Raw genomic sequence first — 24264 nt, forward strand, 5'->3', positions numbered from 1 at the left:
GCTCATTTCACTCATGGACTTTGGCGTTTACTTCTTTGGAAGTTTTCTGAAGAAAGAAAAAGTGATTAAGTTTGGTTTCATCAAAAGAAACTCCGCGGCAAGCTAGCAGTTTCATATTTCCTTTAGTACATATTTCTCTTTCTCTGTGATATATATATTTTATTTGCCGAAAATATCCTGATCAAAAAGATTGGAAGCTTCTAATCCGGTGTTATTGGAGTGCTAATTGTGCATCTGAGAATCCGTGATGATAAAGGGGTTTCAGCTCATTGATGGCTGATAGGCGACTTTTCGGGTTATGTACCTTACTCCGTACAAAGTACGGAAAGTACTTTGGTACTTTTAATCTTCCCCACATTAAAGTCAAGTCCCTTGGCCGCCTTTTGCCCTTCGGGACCCCTCGGTCTCGACCGATTCCGGCATGCATTGCCGACCAGCCCGCATGTGCTCACTAACACTGTCCGCGGGCGAGTAGATACGGGCATTAATAACATAACTTCAAGCTCAGAGGTGAAAAGACATCGACGTTCCTTCCTGAGCATTATTGCATATACTTGTCATTTCACATACACTCGCGCCCACAATGTCGTTTCTAGGCGGGCCTGAGTGCTCAACGGCGGGCAATCCGTTGACTCAATTCTCCAAGCATGTTCAGGACGACAAGTCATTACAGCGAGATCGACTCGTGGGACGAGGCCCAGGCGGCCTTCCGCAAGGTCTCAGGACTCAAGGGATGATGGGAGGTCAGGACCAGGTTGGTGCTCTTCCATCTTATTCCTATATTCGCATGTGTTTTCAGCATAGCATGGCGCTCAACGTGAAGCTATGCGGTGGCGACAAGCCCGTAATTGTACGGGACCTGAATTACGGGCTAATTTGAGGTCATAGATGATGGATGATTTCATTCAACAGTCTGGTCAGATTCCGCAAGGCGTGGCGTCGCCCTTTGCCATGGATCAGATGCGGCGGGAGATCGAAAATTACTCACATAGTCCTTTGCGATCCGGATCTCCTGCAAACAACTGGGCGGCTGAATTTCAACCTGGATTGGATGACCAAGCTCGGATGCAGGCTGCTTTTCAGCAGTCGCAGCGCCGGGGGTTCAGTCCGGCCGAATTTGCACGATTTCAGCAGAGAACGCCCGAACGAGTTGCAAGTCCAGCGCCACAAGCATCGAATGCAGCAATGCAGGGCTTCCAGCGACCGCTCGGCATGAATTACGGCATGAACATGGGACTCGGAGGCATGGGCATGGGGATGATGAATCGACCATATAGCGGCCTTGCCACACCTCACGTGGGCGAAGCCGATGCTCAGACCAAAGGAAAAGGACGAATGGTTGAATTAGACGACCATGATTGGGAGGCTCATTTTGCACAGCTTGATGCAGAGGGGCAGCAGCGAGAGTTGGATGCAAAGGCGAATGCCGCAATGGAGGCAGAGCTCAGCGATCTGGACAGGTCAGTCCAAACCGAGACAAACGAATTTGGTGACTTTGAGGGTATATGGAGGAGCATTCAAGCTGAGAAAGCGGCGAATAGGCACATGGCGGATAACCAAGACTTTGCAACAATTGCCAACGAACCCACCGTGGACGACCTCGACGACTGGGGTGGCTTCGACCACCCCATCAACACGCATCCCGTTGGCTACCGCGATCCCCAACTCGGCGAGTACATGTTCGAGGACGACAACCTATTCGACGACATTGCGGACCCTTACACGGAAGGCGTACGGATTATGGAGGGCGGTGGAAATCTCTCACTTGCGGCGCTTGCGTTTGAGTCTGCAGTCAGGAAAGATCCCATGCACGTACAGGCTTGGACGATGCTTGGCTCGGCGCAGGCGCAAAATGAAAAAGAAACACCAGCCATCCGTGCTCTTGAGCAAGCACTGCGCGTCGACCCCAACAACCTCGAAGCCCTCATGAACCTCGCCGTGTCCTACACTAACGAAGGATACGACGCAACTGCCTATCGCACGCTCGAGCGCTGGCTCGCCACCAAATACCCACAAGTCATCGACAAAGCCAACTTGTCCCCTGACGCCGACGTCGGTTTCACCGACCGCCACAAGCTCCACGAAAAGGTCACGGACCTGTACATTCAAGCCGCCCAGCTCTCGCCCTCTGGCGAACAGATGGATCCCGACGTCCAAGTCGGGCTCGGCGTCCTCTTTTACGGCGCCGAGGAGTACGAAAAGGCCGTCGACTGCTTCACCGCCGCCCTGACCTCTACCGAAGCCGGCCTCAGCAACAAACAAGGCCAGGTGCACCTGCTCTGGAACAGACTCGGCGCTACGCTCGCCAACTCGGGCCGCAGCGAAGAAGCCATTGCCGCGTACGAAAAGGCCTTGACGCTCAACCCCAACTTTGTCCGCGCCCGGTACAACCTCGGCGTCTCCTGCATCAATATCGGATGCTACGCCGAGGCAGCGCAGCACCTGCTCGGCGCCCTGTCCATGCATAAGATTATTGAGCAAGAAAGCCGTGAGCGTGCCATTGAGTTTGCCCGTGCAGGTGGCCGTCCCGTCGATGAGTCCTCGCTCGATCATATCATTGCTCAGAACCAGTCGACGAATCTGTATGATACGCTGCGTAGAGTCTTCACGCAAATGGGCCGCCGAGACTTGAGCGACCGCGTCGTACCTGGCATGGACGTTGATGTCTTTAGGAGCGAGTTTGAATTCTAAGCGTCCTTTTGTCTGTCTTTGTCTTCTCATTTCTAAAACCTTTCTTCTCCTTCTTTCCTTCCTTCCTTCCTTCCTCGGGCTTGGTATATAGAAGCGCTTCTATCGTTGCATAAGTCTCCTTTCCATTGTATCTCTCATGATCATCTTATGTTCCCCCCACATCTTTCCCATCAATTTTCCTTTTTTTTGGGGGCGTTTCTCTGTTTCTCCGGTTCCCGTTCATTTTTCTTATTTTTTTTCTACAATACTCCATGGTACATTGATACGGGTATGATGACAATGACAATGACGGTGATCTCTTTACTTTTACCTTTTTCTTGTTTTCTTTTTCCATTTTCTTTTGTATCCTCGGTTCTGTGAATACGTTTGCCAAACCCCGCAGATGAAGGTGATAGAAATCAAATCTGGATCTGAATGTACAAAGGCTTGTTTGAAAAGAAATACGGTGTTAAATCTTATGCCTATATTATTCGATGACAGTGTTGTTTCTTGCTAGCTACATCAGTCTATCTACATGGTTTACCCAAGGGGATGAGATTTGACTCGGACTTGTAAACAAGGGTTGTCTGTCTGCAACTAGAAGACCGCGTAGAGTTTCCGTGGGAGATGAGAATGATTTGGACGCTGCATGGAAAATATGCGTGGTGCTATGGATGTATGAATGCCGTGAAGATGCAGTTGTGATGCAATGCATTGAATGAAAGGGACAATTTAGGATGCTGAAGGTTTTGATTAAAAGAAGACACGAAAAAGAAAAAGGAAAGGGTGAAAATAAGGAAGAGAATAGAGGAACAAGACAGGAAAATATGGAAAGAAAAGAAAATAATAGAATTGAAAAAAAAAAAAAAAAAAAAAAGGGAAAATGGAAAGAAAAGGAAAGAACAGAAACGCCAGACTCTGATGCAATTGCTTGCGTGACATGTGACCAGTTTGATGATGTGAATGTTTTCGCCATACTCGATATAAAAATAACAATTAACAAGGAGAGGAAGAAAAGATGCTGACTGATTGCGCCGAAAGTGTGAATTCGAAAGACATAATGCATGATACAACTCCGAAAGATGAAGGATCGATTGCTCGTAATCAGTTGTATGAGAAGTCGTAGTGACGTTAGTGGCATAGAAATGTTGAGAATGCCCGTCGTTGGAGGATATCAGTGGCATGGGAAAGCCCGTGAGGCTTCACTTTAACCACTGCCCTGCATGTGCTGTCCCTCTTCTTTGGCCAAGCATTCAAAGCAACACACTTCTCCCTCGACGCCTCGCTCAACGCAGCATCGACTGCAAACTTTTCTGCCAATGGGTCCAACGCTACCGGGGTCCACGGAGCTCAGATCCGACCGGGGCACACCGCAGCAGTCTCCCTCGCATTCTCGAAGGCAGACATAACATGTACGCTCTCCACAAGCCTCGCAGTCTGCATAACAATCTAATTCTTCTTTCCTCGTTGGCCGTCGGAAGCAGATGTGGCAGTTGTCTAGGGAGACTCGTTTCGGCTTCGGCGAGGACCCATGCGGCAGGTGTTTCGTCGTAGATGCGGAGCTAAACCCGCTGGGAGCGTTGTTGTTTGAAGAATAGATTGAGGTTGGGGATCGTAGGCGTCGCATACGCTTGCGTATCAGTGAGGCCGCTGGATGGGCGGCATGACCAGGAGCATGGATCTGGCCATGGGGATGAAAGTGGTGATGGGAGGGAGTCGTCGACAAGCCAGAATGAAGTTGAAATGAAGACTCGTGTTCTTGGCTGAAATTTGACAGAGGCGATTGTGGAGATAAAACGTCTGGATATGTAGGGGGTGAGTTGTTGATAGTATACGGAGAGGATAACGATGCAGGAAGCGGCGGCGGCCTAGACAGGGATCAAAGGGTAAAAAAGTCAGTTTGATCATGCACGAAAACTCCCAAAGAAGGAAAAAGAATATTTCCTGAATTTCCGTCATAGAGGTGACTCACTTTGAGATGTTGCTTGGCTCGTTTCCAGAGTGTTGATCTCTCTTCCGTTTCTTCGAACTCGGGGGCGAGTTCATCCGCAGGTAAGCCGGGGAGAATGAGCCCATTGAGTTTGGAGTATTGCATGCATCTTCCGGCCCCGGAGGGCCAGGAGGGATATACATGATGAAAAGATGTTCCGTTTGCGGTCGCAGGTGGAGAGTTGAGATGAGAGTGGCAAGGAAGAAGGAGGAGGTTGATGATGATGATCCCCCAGAATGGTTCACTTGAGGTTTAACTTAGCGATTAGATGGACCAGGTAGTAGAGACAAAGTTAACTACCGGTGTTTCGGCAGGGTTCCCTCGCGTGTCACCCCTCACACCATCCCCTGACGACAACTCTAGTTAAAAGTTTAAGCTCAGGAACTCGCTATAAGTTAACTAACTAAGGTCCCCCTTTCTTTTTCTTTGCGTAGTATTTTCAGCCAATCACTATCTTTCTACTCTGGAGATCGGGATTCTCTAAACCGATACGTGCAGTATGTTATGTTACATGACAATCGATTTAATATCCAAAGCTGCCCGAGTTCCTATAAGATAGTAGTACTCTATCCTTTTTGCGCCGTGTTTCAAAAGCGTTCCATTGCTCGCAAAGATCCCCATCCCAAGTGCTACCGCCGCTAACACGGAATTCTTCCAGCTTAGGCATCAGATCTCTGAGGCGCTGAAAAGCATCATCGATTGTCATGGAAGTCTCCGCTGAACTGAGCTGGAACCTCCATACCGTGTCGAGAAATAGTTTCTCCATATTGGCCCAGGTAGGATTGTCGCCGACCAGGATTTCCGCGATTGATATGTTGCCGGAGAGGTCGCAATGACGCAAGTATCTGCAATGCATGCCTAGCATCTGAACTGTCTTGTGGGTTAAGCTGGCAGTACAGAGAGGAAGGACAAACTTTTTCAAAAGTGGTAAAGCAGAAATGACGGCTTGCATATCCTCGTCTGTGAAGTCGATGCCTTCTAGTTCTGCTTCGGCTCCCGTTTCTATGGCTAGAACTGTCAAAAACTTGCACTTTTCCGCGATATCGAACAACTGTTGTTGATATACATAGTGACACCCGGATTGTAGAACCATGCGGCACTCCCTCAATCGCGGAAACCTCGCAAGATGACAGAACTGAAATTCACCTGGCGCTAGCACCTGCACATTCAACTCTTCAAGTGAAGGGACTCTTCCGCATAACTTCTTGAATGATTCAGTCGAAATCGAGATTTTCAAACCTCGCAGGTGTTTGAAATTGGGTCCAGGCTCTGCAAGCGCTTCCTCCATCCAATGGCCGGGCACCTCACCGAGGCCAAGAATTTCAAGACCAGGTCTCTTGGCGAGATGGACCACGACATCGCGCGTGACAGCCTTTTCAAGCTCGGAACGCAATTGTAAGTCAGTTATGGATGGTGTTGACTCGAGAAATCGTAGAAGTCCATCGCTGCTTATGCCATCGCGAAAATTCTCTATCATTACCTTTCTGATTCTGGGACATTTGCGCTGCGGATTTATTAGAATTATCATACTCAAAAATAAGCCACTGGGCCGTACCTGAAGCATTTCGAGAAATCGATCGCTGAGGGAGCCACCATAGAAAGTGAGTTGTATGAGTCGAGGCTGAAGAAGATTCTCCATATCCCGCTCAACCTCACCAACAAAGGCATCGAAACACAGATACCTTAATCGAGGGAAATGCACTCTGTTTAATATCTGCTGATACGTTGTAATCTGTAGATTTTTACCCTCCTCTTTACGTGTTTCCCAGATGAAATTGACCATCTCAAGCCTTTGCACATGCTTGGCATACCATTGCAGGCGTTTATTGTTGTGTGCCGTGGATAGGAGGTGCTCAACTCGTGCATTTCTTTGCTTTTGTTCTCCTCCCCTCCAGTGAACTGGATAATTCTTGTATCCCACCTCTCGCCAAAGAAACTGAGCGGCTTCCCCAAACCAAACAGAATTGACCCGAATACAAGAATTCAACGATGGATAGTCTTCATCGCCTCGTAGAAAGCTAAATATCTCTGCCAGAATCTCTGGGAGTCGAAGAGCTTTCTCTTGTGCAGACATGTTGACGATATAGATCGATTATCAACCAAAGACAGCTAAGAATGAACAACGACGTGACATGTGTTTTGCTTTGAGTGCAAAAGTTCGACAGCAGAGTCCAAAACAACAGAGAAGGCAATTGAGCAGTGCTCGCTGCTAAGCACAGGAGTCAAGGGCGCGCAACTGACTCTAAACGTGGCGTGGAAAGATAACTTAAGGAACAATGAGGCAGCGAAGATGTTGATCGAAGGAGGGCAAAGGCAGAACTGCCACCAAGGATCATGAAATAAATAATGTCACCATGAGAAAGGTGATGGTAAGGGAGATGAGTTGAGTGATCTGGATGACACGTTGTAAGTGAAGCTTTCAACAAATTTGTTTATTTGGGGTGGCTGGGAATCAAAAGCAAACAACCTATTCACGCAGACGCTGGTGAATTCACTTCCACATACATCCCCATTGGGTTGAGCTGCACAATTAAGTTCGACCCACAGGCTTTGTGTAAAAGTTTTAACCCCTCCAGCTTACGATTTCTATGCAGTACAGTCGAGATGACTGGATATGAAATAACGGTCTTAGAAAGGCAGGGAGATAGTAATGTTGATTTTTCATTAGCCATGTAATCATGTTCGATTATTCCTGTGCGACAAGTATGCAGTAGATCATCTGAGCACAATAAGCAAGTAGACGGCAATACAAAGCCAGAATCTGGTCTCACGTGCGCCACTCCTTTGTGCTCTTGTCACTGCAACTATGATAGGGAATATGCAATATCTAATTGTCTCAGCAGACATCGCACTGACTGCAGTTCGGGATTTTTTGAAACCCTTTAACTATATCAGAGCCGGAACCGAGTTCAGATAGTTGAGCGAGGGTGCAATTCCAGGCTTTCAGCCAGTCAAAATGGCTGCCATCCCTTTCATTTTGACAGAGAGAAGCTTTGCTCGCAGTCGTCAGTTCTTTTCTGCTGAAAAACGGTCCTCGAATACGGATTGTAGGTTCAATCGGATATCATTTTGAAATATGATGACATATCCAGGCCATTTGCCTTTTGTACTCCATCCTCTGCAAATGTCCATCATGAGTAATGAGGAAAAGAAATGTCCAAATTGTCCAGCAAATGTAGGAAAGCCTTCTGAAAGTCTCATACCTCCTTTTGGAGGTTCCACATGGCTCGTGAAGTCAATCAACTGCCACGGCCCACAATCGTCCAACAAAACGATGCAAGTTGGAGCCAAAGACAACATTTAATTCTAAATGAAAAGAAAGGAAGAAAAAGAAACCTTACGGTGAGAAGCTAGCCAGTCGCTGTGCACATGCTCTGCCATGGTATATTTCCAAGCCCTTTGGGTATATTGATGCCGTGCGCGGTCCATGTCGCTAAACAAGTTTCGAAAGTCCAAGCAAACACTGCTTTCAACCAATGTCGTTTCCGGCCCCAAATCGCTCCTTCAACCACCGTCGCAATCCCATTCATCATGAAAAATAGGGCAATCCTCTCCAAACTTTCGGTCTTCATCATCGCTGCCAAAGGATAGATATGGAAGAGAGCCATGAGCCCAAAGGCTCCCATAACGCCCAGACTGCGTGCTAAAGGTGCGGGCAGGCCAATGCGAGCAAAACCGTGTCGGAGCGGGAAATAAGCCAGAGTCTCGCACGGTGCAGCAAAAGCATTATGCCAAGTCTCGCTCCAGAAGCCTGTCAAGCTATCGGCGAGATACAGTGGCCCAAATAATGCTGGACTATTGGGGTACCGCAGTACCAATTGCATGGAAGTCCAGATGATGTATATTGCAAGAAGCACCTCCCAGGCCAAGATCGTGGAGATTTGAGGCATGGCCTGCAGGACGAAGAACGCTACTGTATGAACTCCAAGCTGGATCGGTTCTGAGAACTTTTCAGCTTCATGTGGAACACGAACCCGATTTGGAATGAAAGACTCATAACGCAGCTCAGTCATTATTATGAGCGCATATAGTGCGTCCCCTGGTCGTGGTGAGGTCTTGTACTTTGGAGGTGCTCGTCGCCGAACAAGAATGTCCAGCATCTTCATACTTCCAATTCCGACTAATATAAACATCAATAAAACATGAGCTCAAGAGAAAATCCCCGAAAATCCTACTTACTGTAGAACCTCTGTAAACATTGCGACACCCCACAATGGAGTGGGGTGAAGTAGGAAGATGCGAATAGCGTAGCAATCGATCCAAAGTTCAAAACTAAGAACAATGCATTATGTCTTTTAACAAGCGCATAAATCGAGAGATACATAGTGATAGCCCCTGGTAACAAAGAAAGAGTCATTCTCAAGTAATCATTCGCGACAAGTTGCAGTACCAGAGGCAGTATCTCCGGCGAAGGCGCCGTGACATTCATTTTTCTTGATTTTCGGCCTGACACAGCTAAACAAGAATTCAAACAAACAAAAAAGAATGCAAAATGAAAGAGATGTTCAAGTTGAGTATCATCAAGAATCCGCAATGCGTTACGGCCTGAGATGTTTTATGCTGGTGCTTGTGCGGCTGGCGGCTGACGGCTGACAGTTTGATAATGCCGAGGATCCGCCGAATGATGTCAAACTTAAGGAGACAGCAGCTAAGCTGTCAAAAAACAAAGACGTTACGTGGAAAGCCTCGCCATAAAGGAGAGGGATGCACTCTGAAGGTGTCGCTGGAAGATCCACCGGTGAGCAATAATAGAGCAATAAAATGGAGCTCTATATGAAAGAGGCCGAAGGTCAGCATCTGATAAGTCATAAACCGCTAGTGAGCTATCTAATCTGATACGCTCTCTTAGATAATCAGAGCTACTCCATGTTTGACTTAGCTCGCCCCGTTGTGATCGTCAGTTCTACCACATGGCTGCAGCTCCTGGTTTTCGTGCATATTGATACTTGAAATATTTCTTTCTTAGGATGAAGCCGCTTGACCTGTTTTCAATGTAGGATCATTATAATTGCATAATATTGTGTCTGAAGTTGTATTTTCCTTCAAATTGCTCTCACTTGCCCTATACTTGCGGATGGCGTCATTTCTCACGTGTACTCCTGAACTGCTTGAACCCCAATTCGTGTGCTCCTCATTGATCACCTCCTCCAACGCAAGAGGTCGTTGACATTCGCAATGGCAGCTCAAACTGGAGCCCAGATTATTGCTAAGACATTGCGAGATCTTGGTGTTACGGTTTTGTTTGGAATTGTCGGAATTCCAGTCGTAGAGATTGCCGAGGAAGCTATCAGCTTGGGAATCCGGTTTATTGGCTTTCGCAATGAGCAGGCCTGTAGTTATGCTGCAAGCGCATATGGCTACCTGACTGGCAAGCCAGGTGTCTGCTTAGTTGTTGGGGGTCCAGGCGTCTTGCATGCTATGGCCGGAGTGCGTATCCTCTCTTCATTTGCCGCATATCTTTCCATTGCGTATACCTTAATGTACTAAACTGTCTGTACAGATTGGGAATTCTCATGCCAATGCATTCCCCCTTCTTGTGCTGGCCGGCTCAAGTGAGACACATCTTCTCAGCAAAGGTGCATTTCAAGAGCTGGACGCCGTCTCTCTGCTTACACCACACACTAAGCTCGCTATTCGCCCCCCTTCTTTGGATTCAATACCTCAAGCTATGCAGAGTGCTTACAGGCGCTCTCTGTATGGCCGGCCTGGCACAAGCTTTGTGGACCTACCAGCCGATTTGATCCAGGGCACCCTCTCAAATCCGGCCGATGTCGAACCCGCGCAACTCGTCCAATCTCCACCTCCGCCGGCAGCTGACAATGCACGAATCTTCAGAATTGCACAGCTTCTCAAATCTGCTAAGGCGCCTCTTATCATTGTCGGCAAGGGTGCAGCTTACGCTCGCGCAGAATCAGCAATCCGCGAACTTGTAAACAAAACTTCGATCCCTTTCCTCCCCACACCCATGGGCAAGGGTATTTTACCAGATTCTCATCCCGCAAATGTCGCATCCGCCCGATCTACTGCACTCAAGCACGCTGACGTGGTTCTCATCCTGGGAGCTCGCCTGAATTGGATCCTGCACTTCGGAGAAGCTCCTAAATGGAATCCCGCCGCTCGATTCATTCAAGTCGATATCTCGGCGGAGGAAATTGGCACTAACCGGGGAGACCCAAGCCTTGGAATTGTTGGCGATGCCGGTCTCGTAACGCTTCAACTTCTCCATGCTCTTGGTGATTGGCACTTTTCCCCTTCTTCTTCTTCTTCTTCTTCTTCTTCTTCTTCTTCGCCCTTTATACTGCAACTTCAGAGCGCAAAGCAAAAGAATGAAGCAAATGCCGCTAGAAAAGCAGGCATAGCAACATTACCAATGACATATGCTCACGCGTTTGAAACCATTAAATCCGCACTTCATACGCTCTCGCCTCCGTCCGAAGGCGGTATTGTCTATGTCTCTGAAGGCGCGAACACAATGGACATTTCCCGCTCAGCATTTCCGGTTGAACATCCCCGTCTCCGCCTCGATGCAGGAACTTATGCCACCATGGGCGTTGGGCTAGGGTATGCAATTGCTGCTCATGCCGCTTACAACAATACCGAAGCTCCCGAAAATCGGAAAAAGATTGTTGCGCTTGAAGGCGATTCTGCGTTTGGGTTCTCTGCAATGGAGGTGGAGACCATGGCGCGTTATCAGATGGATATACTCATCTTTGTTGTCAACAATGGTGGGATATATCACGGAGATTCGGATACTGCGGAAGAATGGCTCTCTAGGCAGAAACATTCTACAGCTGCTCCTTCAGCAATAGCAGAAACCACAAATAGGACAACGGAACAGAATCACTACGGGGCCTCGAAAAGCGCCAATAATCTTGGCCTTCGCAGCACCAGTTTGGGCTGGGAAGTTGGATACGAGAAACTCGCCGAAGCGTGCGGCGGGAAGGGCTTTCTCGCGCGTACGCCTGAAGAACTACACACGGCCACGATCGAAGGCTATAAAGCCAAGGTACCGGTTATTGTGAATGTGATCATTGAAGCGGGGAGTGCAAAGAAATTGGTACGTTCTCTTTCTCTGCTTTATTTTTCGTGCTCTCCGTTACTCCTCGCAATGATATTTCTCTGACCTCGTTATCTTAATATAGGAATTCGGTTGGCAGGCCAGTTCGCAGAAGAATCCATCTGCACGGTTATGATCGTATTAGCAGACCGAGCGGGTAATGATACCGCTTATTCCTAATTCTATACTTGAAATTTTTGTAAACGCATCTACAGGTTTGAAATTGTCACTACGTATATTCCAATAGGAAACTCGACGTAGATAGTTGAGATGTTTTTAGTTGTGTGTCGCAGAGACAGTTTAAATATAATTCGAAGGAGTCATATTATCTACGGTGAGCATTAGTGCTATCTATTATTCAAATGACTTGATCCAGTGGTGGTGAGGAGATTGTCAACGAATCACCAGCTATGGAATATTATTTAGCGTGGCTTTACTGTAGATGACAGCTATTGTCACCGGATGCCCCACCACACGCCATGAGAACCCCTCTAAAGCCCCTCTACCCCTCGCGTGTCAACACCAGCTCACATTGGTTATGACGAAACTAACTAATCGGTCCCGCCCATTCCGAATTGGCTGAGCACCTATGAACCTTTTATCGTTTGTCGTCCTGACTACTGAAACAACTTTCACAACAATTTAACGAGTTCACGATAAAAGTCCAATTGCATATTCTCCAAAAAGATTATCCCTCTCCTCTTGTCGAAATTCTTCCCCCGTAACGGTTTAATAATGTCCCCCCCAGCTATTATCGCCCCTTCGATCCTCTCGGCGGACTTTGCTTCCCTCGGAGGCGCATGCTCCAAGACCATCAACGATGGCGCTGACTGGCTGCACGTCGACATCATGGACGGCCACTTTGTGCCCAATATGACCTTTGGCGCGCCGGTCGTGACCAAGATCCGATCGCATGTGGAGCGGCCCTCTGCTCCCGGCGGCCGGGGCACATTTGACTGCCACATGATGATTGCAGAGGTATGTGGGAGCTTACTGGAACCTATTGGGACCTGAGCCTCGTCTCTTCGAATCGCATTGTTTAAGCTTCCTACGGGTTGCTTGATACTGTGGACTTTCGATATCGGACCTTATAACTTGGCATGGACACCTGGCTAATTGCGCTTTTCAACCACTAGCCCAAGAAATGGGTCAAGGACTTCAAAAAGGCCGGCTGCGATCTGTACTGCTTCCATTACGAAGCAGCCATCAATTCGACCGCTGCCGAGAACCCCGCCGACCACACCGACGAAAAGACCAGCCCGAAGGCGCTGATCAAGTATATTCATGACCAGGGCCTGCAGGCCGGCATTGCGCTCAAGCCGCAGACCAGCGTCGACGTGTTGTGGGACATTCTTGCGAATGAGAACAAGGCTGAAGTTCCGGATGTATGTTCAAACCCCTGGTTTTCCGCTCGATTGACTTATTTCCCTATCCTCTCTTCTCCGCCTCTGATATCGCGTCGAAATAAAAAAAAACCAAAGACACGCAAAGCTAATACATACTTCTGCCTGGACATAGATGGTTCTCATCATGACAGTAAACCCAGGCTTCGGCGGCCAGAAATTCATGGCCTCGGAGCTTCCCAAGGTCAAGGCCCTGCGGGAGAAATACCCCGATCTGAACATTGAAGTGGACGGTGGTTTGGCCGAGGGCACTATCGACCAGGCCGCGGTGGCCGGTGCCAACGTGATTGTCGCCGGCTCAGCGGTCTTCGGCGCCAAGGACCCCTCGGAAGTGATTGCCAAGCTGCGCGAGGCGGTCGACTCGCGAAGGACATAAAAACTTTATAGTCTTGTGGGAGTTTTAGAGAGGGAGTCAAGGGGGCTGCTGTACAGATCGTATACGAATAGACGTTGAGTCGATGGAAGGGCGGGACGCTTCTGTTTAGATGTTTGTATGTCGAGTTTCACATAGTAGCGAAGAGGAAAGAAAACCGTGTAGAGGGTTGCCTGGGCGCCGTTTTGTAAATACCAATTCAGTTTCTTTTATTCTTGAAAAGATTATTCGAAAAGCATAGCGGTCTGGAGCCCTGCACGTAGAAGGGGCTATTGTGCTAGAGGCAACAGCAGTACAGCAGTAGTGACTTAATCTTGGGTCTCTGAACCTACCTACCTATATGTTTCGACAGAGGAACACGTTAGGACGGCAAAGGTTTCTACAGGTTTTGCTTGGTTCTAAACCCAATTGTGCAAAGGTACTTGAACTCGTGAATGAGCTTTAAAAAGCAAATGAGCAGATATGTGATGTTTCTTAGAAATGTTGTTCGAAATGGGGTATCTCTCATAGGGTTAAATACAACTAGGTCTGTCCGAAAACTATTTACATTTTAGAAGCGGGGTGATAGTGAATTATATGTGTAGGTGTGTGTATGTGTAAGTGTCTTCGTCTCAAAACGTCTCTTGAATCAATCGGCCCCAACACACTATTAACATTAAGCATTTCTTAAGAGAAAAAAAAAATGAAATGTCCTTTTTTCTTCTTCGACGCCAGGACTCATTCTTCGATTCGTGTAACCACCGGATAAAAGGGGATTTGGCTGGAAACGTGACCATGAATGGTTTTACATGAGCCAGAGCGCAAGGGCACCGAGCGAGGAGGCACCCAAGACGGCGTAGGCCTGGCCCTTGAGAGCAGACGCGGCGCTGGTCGGTTTGGACGAGGCATTAGCGGCGGCCGAGGAGGCAGAAGAGGTAGTCTTAGAGGCAGCCGACGATGCGGAAGAAGCGACCGAGGACGCGGAAGAAGTAGCAGACGAGGAAGCAGCGCTGGCGGCGGAAGAAGCAGACGCGGAAGAGGAGCTCAAGTGCGCCGTCTGGGGGCTGCCAAAGCCCGACTCGCTCTGAATCTTGTACGAAGTGGTCATGGAGCCGGTGGGGGCGGCAGCGGTGACGAGACCCCCCGCGGCAGAAGACGCGTCGGCGGCGGCAGTAGTCGTGAGCACCTTGCCGACGACTTGGTCGGCGGGGGCAGCGGCATTGGACAGGACGGCGGCAACGGTGCTGCTAGGAACCGCGGACGTCTCGGTAGGCAGGTCGGCGGTGATGGTGCTAATGACTCCCTCGACGTCGTTGTCAAGGCCCACGGCGGGCAAGGACAAGGCGGTGGCGGCGAGAGAGGTGGCGGAAGCCAGCAGGAAAAGGAAAGAAGTAGAGAAATGCATCGTTTTTTGTTTTTGTTTTTTTTGGCGAATCGAATTTCTATGACTTTTGGTTCTTTTGTTGAAATGCTTTTGAGATGTGGTATTACAGGTCACGAGGTTTCCGTGTCGAGTTGGCGAAACGTGACTCTGTTGTTCGAGATAAGAAGGCTGAATGAATGGGGTTTGGTACGCAATAGTTATCAGGAATATGAACCGGCTCGGGAATGAGGGGCGGTTGATATGTGAGTTGCTGTTGGAGAGTGCCAGACTCGGAGAAAAAAAAAAAAAAAAGGAGAGCGTTTGTGTGCTGACGGTTTGCTATACAATCAAACAAGCGCGAAGAAAAAGTAGAGAGGCACGCGAATCAAGCAGCCTCACACGCCGGATAATAAAGCAATCCGATGAAACAGTGAATGACGGGATGAACAAAGAATCAAGGACTGATGACCAGACAGCTGGATAGACAGACACGGCTGTAGAAGGGAACGGGAGACAAGAGGAGAAAGAGAGGAGTGAAGAGGGAAGCAGATCACATTAAATTATGTACTCCAACGGTTTCCAGGAATGACTGTCGTCGCGGAAGGGGGGAGAAAAGGGAAAGAGTCAAGCGGTCTAACAAACATCTACCGTCACGGCTCTAAATGTGTAGTGCCATGGTCTTTGGGGCGGTAAAAACTCCGCAAAGGGTCCCAAAGGCGAGGAGAAAGATTTAGATCCCCCTCGGTCAAGTCGAAAAAGGTCCAACCAAATTGGCTGCCCCTGACGATCAGTGGGGAGCACGTGACCTTAGTTGGTGGGAAAACACAAGTGGTAGAAATACTCTGTAGAGTAGAGCGCTATCCAGCCGTTTCATCTTTGGTTCCGTCCAGGAACCGTCGCCGTTCGGGCCTTTTGTTTTTGGCATTTCGCTACCGGATCGTTGACCCCTTCGGCACTTAATTGCCAGTTGAAATGGTTGATGGGTTAGCATGAGACCGGGACATGTCTCCCTTTGGATTATCATTGACGGGAAGATATAACTAAACAATTGCCAGCCTTCTACTCTAATCCAAGTCGCGTATAGAGGCGCAAGGGTCTCTAAGACGAGAGGAGAAGGAGGAGTTGCCAAATTGCAAGAGTAGAGCACCTTAGCAGGTTGACATGTAGCAGCCGGCGCGACCAACTAAGTTAAAATGGCCAAAAGCATTATTAATGTTATATTGAATAGAGTACCGTTGACCCTGGAAAGCGGGGGATGAGCGATCATTTCCCTCATTCTGCGCATTGTGAAACACCCGACCCATTTTTGATTGATACCAATGCATTGGTACGGAACATGGTCGTCTTGCAGAGAGTCTTGGATCTTCTCAGTCTGCCTTTGTAAGAAGGGGGAAAAAGGCAAAAAAGGATGGATGGATGGATGGATGGAAGGGCAGTGCATTTGGATTATACAAGGAGTGCTATACATATTATCAAAACATATAATATGCATGCTGATGTCGTTGTCTTTTGTCCTTGTCTACCTGTTGACGGAGGGGGCGCTCGGTTGGCGGTTTCCCCCAGCACTTTGACCGGACTGTTGGGTGCCGAGTGCTGTTCCATGGGAAATTGCACTCTGCAAGGGTCTTTATCCCCTTTAAAGTTGTCGCAGGTGGATATGACCCTTCCCAATAATGACAGCTCCATTGCTCAATCAACCACGCGAAAATCTCCACAGTGAACAACCAGTGACGATATTGATGCCTTTCATTCGTCACTTCTCGTATTCTCAAGTACTAGTCATATCTCATATTATGCGAACTGGGGATATCAAACCTAATATTATGTCGAAGCACATTTGCCCCTCGATATACAAAGTATTGCTCCGTTCAGCACAAGGCACCGGGGCAACATGAACGAATTGAAGTGGCTAGAAACCAAATATAACATATGTCAATTATGTATATTTATTTTAAAAAAAGAAAAGGAAAATTCTCGATGCAAGGGAATTGTAAGAAGGAGAGAGCGTTTTTTATCCCCTACTCCGTATTTTACTATTTTAAATGAAGTTGATTAGCTTCCTCGAGAAGCAATTGCAAAAGTTTGACAAGCTGAAACACGCGGGTAACTCATGATGTTTCTATTGCGTATTTCCGTACGTGTGGTAGGATATGTGCCACGTGGAACGAGTGCATAATGTGTTCACTATTTTGTACAGTTTTGCAGTATGCACGACACTAAAGGTGCAGCATCTTATGGAACACATGTTGCTTAGCATAATCACTGCATAACTTGTACAATTCTCGCCCCCTTAAACTCATTACGTAGTAGAGTAGTCCACACTCACAAATTTTTCAATTATATGAGAAATACGTCTAACTGCATGACTGTTCTTCTTATTGTTTCATATGTTTACAAGTATTGCGATCCCGATTGGATTGGATTCCTCTGCCGCCAATCTTCTGAGCAGGCCTGGAAAATACATCACAAACTCAACTCCAATGAGCTAGAAGAATCAACATCCAATGTTCCATGTCGAAAAAGTAGTGCTGAGCCAGGTTCCCCATTGCGAAGCACGTGGTGGAAATCATAGGCTGGAATTCTCGGGCGTCGAAACACAACTCCCTTAAGCTTGTGGCTGTTCGATATGTGCATCGAAAACCCGTCATGGCTTTTAGATCAAGCCTGTCGACATCTAGAGCCACTCTGCCTCCCACTGCCCGGCTCCCCGGCTCTGGCGCGGGAAGTCTCGTTTCAACTATCCTCTGTTTTCACATGCTGCTGACCGGCCAGGATAGTTTTCTACTATAACCTGCGATGCTGCAGCTCATTATTCGCCAATGACATAGGTACAGCCATTGCTTCCAATCCATACTTCGTGCACCCGACCTGCATCCACATCGACACGGGCGCCCGGTCCGAACGTTTCCTTGGTGGGATGCGGATCTTTCGGGTAAGTCACAGTCATCTCGCCACTGAGGATCAGATGGGTTGTCAAGCCGCCGTGCGAATGAGGACTGTAATGGGCATTTCTGCATTCGGATATTAGCTTCAAAGATTGCCGACAAGCTTTCAGTTGCGGGGTGCTTACGGTCCATCGCTCCATGTGAAGACATGTGGGAAACCCCACGATTTCACTTGCTTCTCTGCAGCCGTCATTGCAGCGTTTGGGTAGATCTGGAATGAGTTAGAGCTATAGGGGTATCCCTAGATTTAATTTTCCGAGATAAATATGCGTGTGGGAAATGCCGGGCTCAGAATGGCCAAAGGAAGAAGGCAATCTGAATCTAAAAATGATAAGGTTTGGCAAAGCGACGGACGACAAGGAAGGCCTGAGATTTGATCAGATGTTACAGAATAATGGGAAGATCAATGTACTCCGCTATACGGAGTAGTTAGGGGATCGGAGAGCCACACCGCAAGCAACAACCCATTTAATCCCTAATATGAGAAGGGGGGATGAAATCACTCTACGGAGTACAGCACTACATCACGTCCGAGATGATATCATGGTCGCTACGTTGATCACCGGTAACGCCGCGAAAGAACGTGAGCCCCATCGTACCAAACTGATGATCGCAGATTTATCCCCACTCAATGATGTATCCAAATGGTTCCAATGATGAGATGGTTAAATTTTCAACTCTACGGTTTGATCTTGCCATTCCGAATTTTCAGACATGAGTAATCGCGATACCTAGGTACATGGGATTTGCTTGACAGACGTTCGTGCATAAGAATAGGCATTACTTTATGCCTGCATATGTGCAACGAATCTGTCCAATCGGATGAATGTTTCGCTAAGATGTTCTAGAAGGCGAGAGGTACAGGAAAAGATGTGGGGAATAGCAGAAGTGACAAGTACCGATTTGCCGTGATCAAAAATCTGGATCCTTGAAGGGAGGTACATGCGCCCGATGGGGTACCCCGACTTGCTCGGAGCTCACCGCACTTAAAGAGTACATTACTCGCCAAGAGACCTACCTAACAGCGATACGAGGTGGGACCGATTGACAGATGTTGCGTCAAGCTACGCCCCCATCGACATGATCCGATCTGTACGTGAGCGCCATCGTCGGCAAATGACTGGACGCTCCAGATAGCGGACAAGGAAGATTTCGTTTCCTCTAGATCTTAGGTAGAAAAAGAAATGCCTTCAAGCTAGAATCTCGCACGTGTAAGAAAGGAATGAAAACCATGAAGACCGGTACCTGAGGGGCAAATCAATTTGGGTTAGTATGGTGCAGGGTCTTTTCCGGTGGGGGGACTTGACTTTTATCGTCCCCCGGTTGGTGCCAGACTTAGCGTTGTTGGCCCCGGGCCTTTGAAACTTTTTCTCCTCCAATCCACGACACCTCGTGCCTGAATGGCACAATATGATTGGCCAATTTCAACCTCATCGGTCCTTTCCAGCCCACATACTGTGCTGTTCAATAGTCGACACCTTGATCATTCTCGGTCTTTTCCTCTGCACATCCATCAGATGATGAGGAAAAATTAGATTGTACTTGAGTACACTACTGTATGCAATCCAAGCCCCCACAGGCTGCAAAATGGAGAGAATTCAAAAAAAGCAAAATTTTGTGTGCAACCTGAATGTGGAAATTGATCAGACTGCTGGTCTGAACAACGCCACGAGGCGGATAAGCTATTCGCTATCTCCGCCGCCCGGCTCCAAATATTTCAGATTTATTCGAAATATCTTCTTCGTGACGTGTTCTCGTGCCTCATAAGGTGTTACAAGGGAAAAGAAACGAAAGGCTTAGCTGGCTTCTTTTATTTTTCTCCCTGACTCCTTCTCGCCTCTAAATCACCCTTCAAGCAAGGGACAGAAATTATCATCCGTTTCTTCATCTTCTCCTCTCCGAATAGAATCCAAAGTGAACACCCACGTGCAGAAGAAAATTTCGGTTGTTGCGCTCCAGAGGTAGGGATTGAATTATTTCATCTCTTCCTCTCCCAATTGTTCGGCGTCTATTGCTCACTTGGGCAGGACCTTTGCCTCCACCTGGGGTGATCGACCTCTTATATTCATCCAGCCCGCCTGCAAACCGGGTCCGTGCGATCCTGCTATTCGGCGCCGTCCATCTCGCTAGGGTTCCCGCTCAAGTCTGGGTGGTTCCTTCGGTGCTCCTCATCGGCCACTCACACTGCAGCAGCAGTCAACGTGCTCGAGAAAACCGCCTATCGCCCGAACGCTTCTACCGGCAGCTCATCTCCCCGTTCGACACACCAATTTTCTTCCGCCTGCTTGGCTCGCGCTTGGCTTTACCTCAAATACTTCCTGCCGCCCTGCTTCAGGCAAAGGATTCTGCAGGAGGCGCTTCTCTCATCCTGTCTTCTGACACTCTTCACGATCTTGGCTCCTTGGCCAAATTGCTTGGTCGACGAATCGACTCTCGAGAAACCTTGCGAGAGCCTCTATTATCTCCTCTTTCCCCCTCGCCTTTCTCCCAGAAGCTCTCTTCCAACCATGGATTACGGTCTCGCCGCGCCCCATGGGCCCGATATGGAGGGCACTCACCCGCCGCTTCATGAAATGACCAACTCAGAGCGCCAGGTCTTTGATTACCTGCTCCGGCCTGACGACAGCTACGACGAGAATGGCGTCTACTGGGCTGATATGAACGTCATGCAACGCGCCAAATTCGTTGCCCGCTATGATGCCCGCGAATCCAAGAGAGAGCTCACTTCGATCGGTCGAATGTTCAAAAAGGACCCTCTCAGTCCTGTCAGCACGTACTTCCACAATATGGTTCTTCCTGGTGCCGGTCTTGGTCTTGAAGGGTAATTGATTGCCCTTTGCCCGTCCTTTACTCATGTTTTGATCCATTGGTTAACGGTTGCCTATAGTTATGTCCTCTTCTCCATTGGTAATGTGAAGTCGCTCTTCCAAAAGGTCTGGCCTATGTGCTGGAAGTCGGCCAAGACCTGCAACCCGACCTGGATTGCGGCCGTCGATTATCTTGAGATTTGTGGTATTATTGTCGGCCAGATCCTGGTCGGTATTCTTGGTGACTGGTAAGTGGGATTGACATGAGGACACCCCCCCCCCCCCCCCCCCCCCCCCCCCCCCCCAATTCGAATTGATGGGCCACGGCTAACGAAAGAACACGATACAGGCTCGGACGTCGCTGGGGTCTGATCCAGGATGCCTCGATTATGCTTATGGGTCTGGTCATGCTTACCGCCTCCTGGGGTACCAGCTTGAATGGCTGGGTGATCTGCTACGCTTGGTCTCTCTTCTTCTATGGTATTGGTGTCGGCGGAGAATACCCCATGACCGCTACCTCCGGTATGGAAAATGCTGTCGGTTCCGGAAAGGTTTCGACCAAGGGAGACCGTCTCCATCGTGGCCGCGCCGTCACCAGCGCCTTCCTGATGCAGGGCTGGGGCCAGTTTTTCAACCAAGTCATCCTGATCTTGTCGCTCCTCATCTTCCACCACGGCAGTGGTAACGCGCCGTATTCCGCCGTCGCCGCACAGTGGACCTTCCGGATCAGTTTTGCCATTCCTGCAGTCGGCACACTCTGGCTCGTCTACTATCGTGCCTACAAGATGAAGGCTGCGAGCAAGCAGCTTGCCTCTGCCAAGGCCAAATCGCATGTCACTGGCTACGACACCAAGTCGTTGGGCCTGACCCTCACCTATTTTGGTCCTCGTCTTCTCGCCACCGCCGGTGCGTGGTTTGCCAACGACGTCTTCTTCTATGGAAACAAGCTCTTCCAGGGCGAGTTCATTGGCGTCATCATGCCCCATAATAAATCGATTATGCCGGGCTGGCTGTACAACTTGATCAACATCGGTGTCAGCTTGTGCGGATACTACCTGGCCTGTGAGTATTGCCCTGAGAGCAATTGCTATCCGTTTCGAAATTCATTCTAACCACCTTTTCTCCCTTTAGCTTTCCTCATCGACAACAAACTCTATGGCCGCAAGAAGATGCAGATTGTGGGCTTCATGCTCTGCTTCGTGCTTTTTGTCATTCCTGCCTTCCACTACAAATATTACACCTCCTCGGCACACATCAAAGAATTCCAAGCCATGTACTTCCTCTCCTCCTTCTTCAACCAGTTCGGTCCCAACTGTGTTACCTTCCTTGTTGCCGCTGAGGTTTTCCCGACTCCGATTCGTGCCACTGCCCACGGTTTCTCTGCCGCCGTCGGCAAGCTCGGTGCTCTCCTCGCCTCCATTCTTTACAACTACATTGACACGCAGACCAAGTTCTACGTCGTCCCTTGGTTCGGCCTCGGCGGTGCTATCCTCACCTTCCTCTTCCTTCCCGACACCACTGGTCTCGACCTCAAAGAGCAAGAGCGTCGTTGGCAGTTCATTCGCGAAGGCCGCGAGGATGAGTACCACGGGGTTGCGGTTCACCCTAAGCACTTGTCGCTCTGGGAGCGTATGCGCGGCGTCGGCAAGCACTACAACGCCGAACTCGACTACCAGCAAAAGGTTGACGAGATGCGGGCCGAGTGGGTCGAGCAGCAGGAGCGCAAGGTTGCCGACGAGAAGGGCGCGGACTCTGACATGGACGATGCCATTAGCTCCCACCTCTCCAGCTACTTTGAGCGGACCGGCGGAAAGTCTCCTCTCCTCATGGGCAAGGAGAAGTATGGTGCCTCTCCTCTCATGGCGGGTCGGGAAAAGTACAATGAGAAGAGTGTCCCCCCTTCTCCTAGCGGTGGTCCTATTCAGGAGCACCCTCATGAAGATGGTGTGCCTCAAGATGGCATAGCCCAAAACGGTTCGGCCCAGAACGGGGTTCCCAAGGACATTCAGTGACGAATGAATTGTCTGTCTCGCGTCGCGTATGATGTTTGTCGTTTTGATTTCAATTGGCATCATCAGTGTTTAGTGTATCTCCCACGACTTATCTTTTTTCTTTTTCCCTTTTTATAATTCCTTCTCTGTTGCATTGCTTGGCATAAGATCCGGTAGTCGATTCTCCGCGTTTACGGTTCAAAGGGTTTGGCTTTCAGACTTAATCTTCACCGCCAAATCACTATGGGCATTGTCTTACTATTAGACCTTCTCTTCTACACTTCATTTCTACGCAAAGCTCGCCTAGACCCGTGTACAGGGAGCTAAGACTTGTTGGAGATACCTCCTTTTACACCGTTTCTTTCATATATACCTCGTCTCTTTTTCGTTTCTTCTTTCTCCCGCTATATTTTGATAGAAACTTTACGAAATTTCAATGCCGATCGGGATGTTGACCATGTACAATCATGTAGACGGATAATAAAAGTTTAGGATGGAGTCATGTCATCACATTTTTGAGCTCGATGTTCAATTGCATAGTGAAAATAGGTCAGATTTGGATTGCGTTTATTCATGAGCTATGAAAATGGTCGTATGGTTTGTCATCACGCCTTCTCGACTCGAATAATTTCCGAGTCGAGGCCAAAATAATTCGTCCAGCTAATGTAGCGACCATGTCGAGGAAATTCTGAGCAAATATAAAGAGCGAAAACGAGTAAGCACGGAGATCAATCATTTCCCCAGTAATACCCAAAATCTCTTGACGCCCTCTGCTGCCGTTGTTTTGAAAGCCGAGATGCAACCCGCTCGGCGAGCCATTCATGAAGTAGCGCTGAGGGAGAAGACTATCGAGACCAGCAGCGCTACGGCTACATAATATTTCAAGGTGCACCGCAATCCATGCACACGATAGATTCATGGCCGGCGAACGACGACAGATGGTGGAGATTATGCTCTTTTCCTTCAAAGTTTGAGCGAATCTGATTGGTGGGTCTTGAGACCATATTCCCGGCCGCTGCGAGGTAATGACGAGCGTTAATTATGCCATATGCGACCACTCTACAAATATTGAAATACTTTATTATTGCTCCGTGACAAGATAACAATGACGTCAAATTCGGATCCAAAATGCTCGAAGGAGGAATAAGGGGAATCGGGCTCGATTGAGCTTGGCAAGGGTTGGGCGCTTACAGTCATGCTCGTGAATGCCAAGCCTGTCGATGGTGAACCAATCGTAGGGATATGACTGCCAGAGAAGGGCGTCTCGCTGCCATTGCCTGTCATGGCATCCTTTTTTACTGTCTCACAGAACAATTTTCGACGCCTACTATTGGATGGCCGTTCTTCTGCATGGGCTCATCTCTCACCTCGTTCACTGCAGTCTTCGGGTCAACTACAGGCCTACGACCGAACTGGGTCCCATGAGCTCCTGCGCGTGGCCATTGAAGCGGTCGCCTCGAGAGTGACCATAGCGCATAGAGCCCCCGTTCACTCTCCATTTCCGGACAAAGTCTCCATTATGACTAGACCAGCCTGGCAAATCATATCTAAATTAAGCGCCCGGTTCCCCTGTGGCTTGGTATATTGATGCACCAATCAAGGAACGGGACGGAGGGATTGCCTTGATCCGTCAATGAACATATATGCAATGCGTACCCGTCCAACGATGCTGTCCAAGCATCGTAT

At 48.7% G+C, this 24264-nt stretch overlaps 6 protein-coding genes across 6 annotated transcripts; 3 read left to right on the plus strand and 3 right to left on the minus strand.

The window, feature by feature from the left end:
• The first annotated feature begins 450 nt into the window (after window positions 1-450).
• L228DRAFT_219867 (hypothetical protein) lies at window positions 451-12054 on the plus strand. Its single transcript, XM_018330229.1, has 5 exons — window positions 451-754; window positions 889-2601; window positions 9818-10087; window positions 10161-11717; window positions 11803-12054. The coding sequence occupies exons 1-5, from the start codon at window positions 584-586 to the stop codon at window positions 11851-11853; spliced, it is 3762 nt and encodes a 1253-aa protein (XP_018189226.1). The 5' UTR covers window positions 451-583; the 3' UTR covers window positions 11854-12054.
• Window positions 12055-12247: 193 nt separating this feature from the next.
• Window positions 12248-13763, plus strand: L228DRAFT_246509 (ribulose-phosphate 3-epimerase). The gene is made up of 3 exons (XM_018332432.1): window positions 12248-12695; window positions 12854-13102; window positions 13236-13763. Exons 1-3 carry the CDS (start codon window positions 12453-12455, stop codon window positions 13494-13496), a joined length of 753 nt encoding a protein of 250 aa, XP_018189227.1. The 5' UTR covers window positions 12248-12452; the 3' UTR covers window positions 13497-13763.
• Window positions 13764-13947: 184 nt separating this feature from the next.
• Window positions 13948-15147, minus strand: L228DRAFT_246510 (hypothetical protein). The gene has a single exon (XM_018332433.1). It carries the CDS (start codon window positions 14875-14877, stop codon window positions 14278-14280), a length of 600 nt encoding a protein of 199 aa, XP_018189228.1. The 5' UTR covers window positions 14878-15147; the 3' UTR covers window positions 13948-14277.
• Window positions 15148-17191: 2044 nt separating this feature from the next.
• L228DRAFT_246511 (hypothetical protein) lies at window positions 17192-18249 on the minus strand. The gene is made up of 2 exons (XM_018332434.1): window positions 17906-18249; window positions 17192-17846 (listed from the first exon to the last, which is right to left on the minus strand). The coding sequence occupies exons 1-2, from the start codon at window positions 17971-17973 to the stop codon at window positions 17645-17647; spliced, it is 270 nt and encodes an 89-aa protein (XP_018189229.1). The 5' UTR covers window positions 17974-18249; the 3' UTR covers window positions 17192-17644.
• Window positions 18250-20287: 2038 nt separating this feature from the next.
• Window positions 20288-22599, plus strand: L228DRAFT_238210 (pi-transporter A-1; the record flags this gene model as incomplete). Its single annotated transcript, XM_018331016.1, has 4 exons — window positions 20288-20601; window positions 20668-20835; window positions 20937-21649; window positions 21719-22599. The coding sequence occupies 4 exons, from the start codon at window positions 20288-20290 to the stop codon at window positions 22597-22599; spliced, it is 2076 nt and encodes a 691-aa protein (XP_018189230.1).
• A 527-nt stretch (window positions 22600-23126) lies between these two features.
• On the minus strand, window positions 23127-23556 carry L228DRAFT_246514 (hypothetical protein). The gene has a single exon (XM_018332435.1). The coding sequence runs from the start codon at window positions 23495-23497 to the stop codon at window positions 23150-23152; it is 348 nt and encodes a 115-aa protein (XP_018189231.1). The 5' UTR covers window positions 23498-23556; the 3' UTR covers window positions 23127-23149.
• Window positions 23557-24264: the final 708 nt, after the last annotated feature.

The sequence above is a fragment of the Xylona heveae genome, assembly GCF_001619985.1.
Source record: "Xylona heveae TC161 unplaced genomic scaffold L228scaffold_4, whole genome shotgun sequence".
NCBI lineage: Eukaryota > Fungi > Ascomycota > Xylonomycetes > Xylonales > Xylonaceae > Xylona > Xylona heveae.

What these genes read in the sequence shown, in the direction of transcription:
- L228DRAFT_219867 (XM_018330229.1), top strand. Translation starts at nt 584, where the DNA reads ATGTCGTTTCTAGGCGGGCCTGAGTGCTCAACGGCGGGCAATCCGTTG. An exon ending in TCTTGCATGCTATGGCCGGA is followed by an intron (nt 10,088 to 10,160) that starts GTGCGTATCCTC and finishes CTGTCTGTACAG; the next exon opens with ATTGGGAATTCTCATGCCAA. An exon ending in CGGGGAGTGCAAAGAAATTG is followed by an intron (nt 11,718 to 11,802) that starts GTACGTTCTCTT and finishes ATCTTAATATAG; the next exon opens with GAATTCGGTTGGCAGGCCAG.
- L228DRAFT_246509 (XM_018332432.1), top strand. Translation starts at nt 12,453, where the DNA reads ATGTCCCCCCCAGCTATTATCGCCCCTTCGATCCTCTCGGCGGACTTT. An exon ending in GCCACATGATGATTGCAGAG is followed by an intron (nt 12,696 to 12,853) that starts GTATGTGGGAGC and finishes TTCAACCACTAG; the next exon opens with CCCAAGAAATGGGTCAAGGA. An exon ending in ACAAGGCTGAAGTTCCGGAT is followed by an intron (nt 13,103 to 13,235) that starts GTATGTTCAAAC and finishes GCCTGGACATAG; the next exon opens with ATGGTTCTCATCATGACAGT.
- L228DRAFT_246510 (XM_018332433.1), bottom strand. Translation starts at nt 14,877, where the DNA reads ATGCATTTCTCTACTTCTTTCCTTTTCCTGCTGGCTTCCGCCACCTCT.
- L228DRAFT_246514 (XM_018332435.1), bottom strand. Translation starts at nt 23,497, where the DNA reads ATGAATCTATCGTGTGCATGGATTGCGGTGCACCTTGAAATATTATGT.
- L228DRAFT_246511 (XM_018332434.1), bottom strand. Translation starts at nt 17,973, where the DNA reads ATGACGGCTGCAGAGAAGCAAGTGAAATCGTGGGGTTTCCCACATGTC. An exon ending in TTCACATGGAGCGATGGACC is followed by an intron (nt 17,847 to 17,905) that starts GTAAGCACCCCG and finishes ATCCGAATGCAG; the next exon opens with AAATGCCCATTACAGTCCTC.